Source organism: Tachysurus fulvidraco, chromosome 1, assembly GCF_022655615.1.
Source record: "Tachysurus fulvidraco isolate hzauxx_2018 chromosome 1, HZAU_PFXX_2.0, whole genome shotgun sequence".
In the NCBI taxonomy this organism is placed as follows: Eukaryota; Metazoa; Chordata; class Actinopteri; order Siluriformes; family Bagridae; genus Tachysurus; species Tachysurus fulvidraco.
This window is the reverse complement of record NC_062518.1, coordinates 38504600-38508683: the sequence shown is the minus strand read 5'-3', so window position 1 is coordinate 38508683 and position 4084 is coordinate 38504600. Positions and strand designations below refer to the sequence as shown.

At 35.7% G+C, this 4084-nt stretch overlaps 1 protein-coding gene across 1 annotated transcript in view; it reads right to left on the bottom strand.

Moving 5' to 3' along the window:
* Positions 1-218: 218 nt before the first annotated feature.
* The window catches only part of mrpl52 (mitochondrial ribosomal protein L52), a 4954-nt gene continuing 1088 nt past the window's right edge, over positions 219-4084 (bottom strand). The window contains exons 2-5 of the mRNA XM_027178429.2: positions 3023-3092; positions 2831-2898; positions 2483-2547; positions 219-399 (exon numbers count right to left, since the gene is read on the bottom strand). Of these exons, the coding sequence (XP_027034230.1) occupies positions 232-399; positions 2483-2547; positions 2831-2898; positions 3023-3092 (371 nt within the window). The 3' untranslated portion in view covers positions 219-231. The remainder of the gene's footprint in view (positions 400-2482; positions 2548-2830; positions 2899-3022; positions 3093-4084) is intronic.

Below are 4084 nucleotides of genomic sequence, written 5' to 3'. Positions count from 1 at the left end.
AGTATACTATATAAATACTATATTTCAACAACAACAAAAATTAACCAAAGATGACTTTTTCATGTACAAAAAGAGTTTTTGTCACCTCAGGACCTGATGGCTGGATACAGCAGGGTTACATGTTATAGTCAGATATGACCTTTAAAATATCTCACTTTCATATAGCAGAAATGTTAGCAACAATAAAACATTTAGCTTGACTAACAATGAAAGACGCATGTGTTTATATATTTATTTGTTTGTTTGTTTTTGTTTGTTTGTGTTATTTAATAACAGTTTTCCTTTAGGTTTTAGCATAGAGGATTTTAGCTGCTCTTTCGCTCTCTCCTGTGCTTCCTTTTCTGCCCCCCATCTCTTTATCGCCTGATCCACTTCTGCGTTCAGGTTCACTGCTCTCCTCTGTAAAATGTAGAAAGACACATCATTTACAATACCCCTGCAGTTATATCCTTCTAAAAAAAAGTGAGGAATATATATATATATATTAAAAAAAAACAGGTTCTGTTATAGAAAATAATCACCAGTGGTTTGTTGTGATGCTACAACAACATCAACATCAGCCTGAAGTGAATTATTTACCAAAAACAATAATTACTTTCTAACTGGAAGCCACCTTAGGATTTTGCCATAGTTTTTATTCATTAGTAAATGTTGTCATTTTTTTCACCACCCTATAGCTATGTTTCATGTTGTGGAACGTCCACAACATAAGTTAAAAGCAACGTATTTGCACAGTCACTCATTTTTGGGTGTCACTTCTAGCTTTATCTTGAACTTAATAAGACAGTTAAAGTTACAGTTAAATAAACATCTTATAGAAAATTTCACCGTATCAAAGAAAAATGTTCATTATTAGCCTTGAACTCACTTGAATCTATCAAACTTGATTCTATCATTTTACATCATCAGAAACATATGGTGAACACAACCATGTCGACTCAAGTTTTTGGTTATTCTTATTATTTTGGTGCTATGCGTGAGCTGTGGAAGTCACGTTCATATTCACAGGAATCGCAGCACAGTTTGAATGAACTCGCTCACACACTACCTCCTCCCGGTAGTCTCAGGTTTGGTGCCATGCTGTGCTTCCTGGTCCACATGAAAGCTCTGAAGTGCTCGATTTCAGACTAAACGGCCAATGTGAAAGTCCCTTACATTCAGTGCCGTATCTGCCATACAGTACAATCCCCTGTATATGAGCCGTTACCAAAAAAAAAAACAGTAACTGCGCTTTGCCTCGGAGTCAGCAATACTGTCGCAGCTGCAGTTACGGAACATTTGAGAACTGAAGAGTGCTGTGGTACAAACACGAAAATTATCAAGCTCAGCATTTATGTACTTTGTACACAGCGACATGAGGCATCCACTAAAGATGTCACATTAGATGAGAAACCCTGCTGCTGGCGTTTCACATTTGGGACAGTATTTATAGCAATAACTCGCTGTACTTCCTATTCTGTCCTCAGAATTTTATCAGAAAAATCATGAAACATTTCGAACTTTTGTCAAAGACATGCATGTCTACTGCTCTGATGTGATTCTGCTAGAAAGCATGAATCTTTTTAAATACTGTAAGAACTCAATTTAAAAGCCTTGAGGAAACTCATTATAATGCCTTATGGTGAGTTTGAGTCACTTTGGAAAGATTTACAAGTACAGGTGTCTGTATGAATACAGGTGTCTGTATGTTTGGGGGAAATTCAGGAATTCTGAATTGAAGGTCAGGAAGACAACATGGTGGAATCATGGATGCAGTTCCACTGGATACCATCTGTCACAGATGGTAAATCTGTTGAAATTAATGTTTAATCGTCTGAGAAGCCGATTAAAGTTATTATGCTTTATAAAACAGAAGCAAAACACACCAGATGTGCATTCTATTATCTTCATTTTTCATAAACAGAGTTGGCTGTGTTTTCTTTAATAGTCTTTAATAGTTAATTAAGAGATGTTTCACCTCCATCTAGTATTGCAGAACATAAGTAAATGCTCATGGTATTGTTATTACTTCCCAACTTATTAATATGAACTTCTTAAGAGGACTTAAATGCCGTATTTAAGTCTTCAAATCAGATTTTTAATACTAACTGAAACTAATTGAGAGGTACAGACTGGAGGATTCAGTGGTGTTGAAATATCACTTCTTATTATACATCAGTTATCTGATTTTCAATATCAATCAATATCTGATTTTGGCACAGGTTTTATACTGGATTCCCTTCCTGATGCAACCGTCCCATTATTCTTAGGCTTAGGACCAGCATTGGGAGTTAATCTCGAACCCTATTATAAAACAGACCCTGTTATATCCCTATGTAATTATTAATACAAGCATAAATGCATGTGTTTCACTGAATACAAATTGCATATCAGCTTTGGCTCTCACATACACCATTGGTCAGCTTACACTCGGCTCACTACACAAATCTATAATGAAAATGCAGCAAATTATTATTTTTGGAAACAGATCAAGAACACTTACTGCAAAATCCTCCCTCTGCTTCTGCCTCCTGACTTGTCCTTTCAGTGGAGGTGCAGGTCTGCCGTCTACAGAGAAATACAGAGACGAAGACACAAAGCAGAGGAATAAGTGCAAATGTACTGGTCAGTAAAACAACACAAGCTTATATGTGAGCACAGATACGGCTGCGCAAATAACACAAATTACACCTTTATTCTGAGTGACTTCCATTTATAACTGAACAGTTAATATTAAAGCCCTTGCTCAAGTATGTAATGGGAGACTGATGGGATTTAAATACACAGGCAGACGATCAGCCAGCGGTCACAGCATCATAACATGCAGCATATAAACAATATTTGTTCTCACCTGCGAATGACCAGTCAGGCAGATCTGTTAATGGTCCGTACTCTGATCCAGTCCATGCCAAGCCGTTCCTGTATATATACACACACACGACACAGGTAAAATCATTCACTGTAATTGTCCTCTAGGATTAATTCCTCAGATGAGGATGCAGAAAGCATCAGAAACAGATCACATGGACAATTGATGACTTACTCCAGTCTCCATTTCTTCCCTGCATGAACGGCACACGTGGATGAAAAGGGGCGAACAGTCTGCCTTAAGACTTTACACAGAAGAAAATAAAATAATATTAAATTCAAATATTAAAATAACAGGTCATAAAAATAATAAATAGACAACCTTATAGAAATATGGTCCAAAAGTCCAGTATCACACTTGTATCATTGCACTAAATATCATCACAATTACTAACTGCAATGTCAATTAAGCAGGATAATAAAATTCATGACATGGTACAAAATAAACATGAAGTTAAACTGCTAATGCTTTAAATCGAGTTTAACACATTGGAATTGCTTTGAGTTGTGCAGGTGAAAATTTCAGGAATTAAATCTCAATCTCAGGAATTAAAAAGCCCTAAAAGCTCCAGAGAATAGATATCAATACAACTGTACTATTTTTTATCCAATGTGATTTTAACATGAGAATATCTGGATTATTTTGTTCAGGTTTTCCTAATGTAATGTGAGCTGCAATCAGAAGAAGGATCCAGAGATAATTTCCCCCTCAACTGCAAAACCTTTGATAATCCTTAATTATATTTCATGTGTAAATTTAATTTAAAGTAATATTAGCAATTTAACTCATGCTAGCAAACCACTAACTAGTCATCAAACATCAGGGTAATTCCATAAAGGAAATTTCTTTGTTACACATCCATACAAAAAACAAAATACACTATAGAAGATGATACAATTTATAAAGCAGTTACAGAGTGGGAGCAAAAAAATATGTAGAAATATATGTAAACATTTTATGGGTAAGGTACAGATGAGGACATATCAATAGCTCAGGATAAGTTTCATGTACATAGTTGTTTATGGGATGAATACCAGAAGAAAAAATACAAACAAACAAAAACAGCTAGCACCTTTAATGACGTTAATGACAAAGTTTTAATGTGGTAAGTGTCTCACACTGATGCTGTAGCTACAGAACAAGCACCTAACTCCAAAAGCTGCATCTTGCTTCACTACACACATCAGAACATGGGAATAAGCAGCACACTGGCACTTACCAGCCTAAGACAACTTT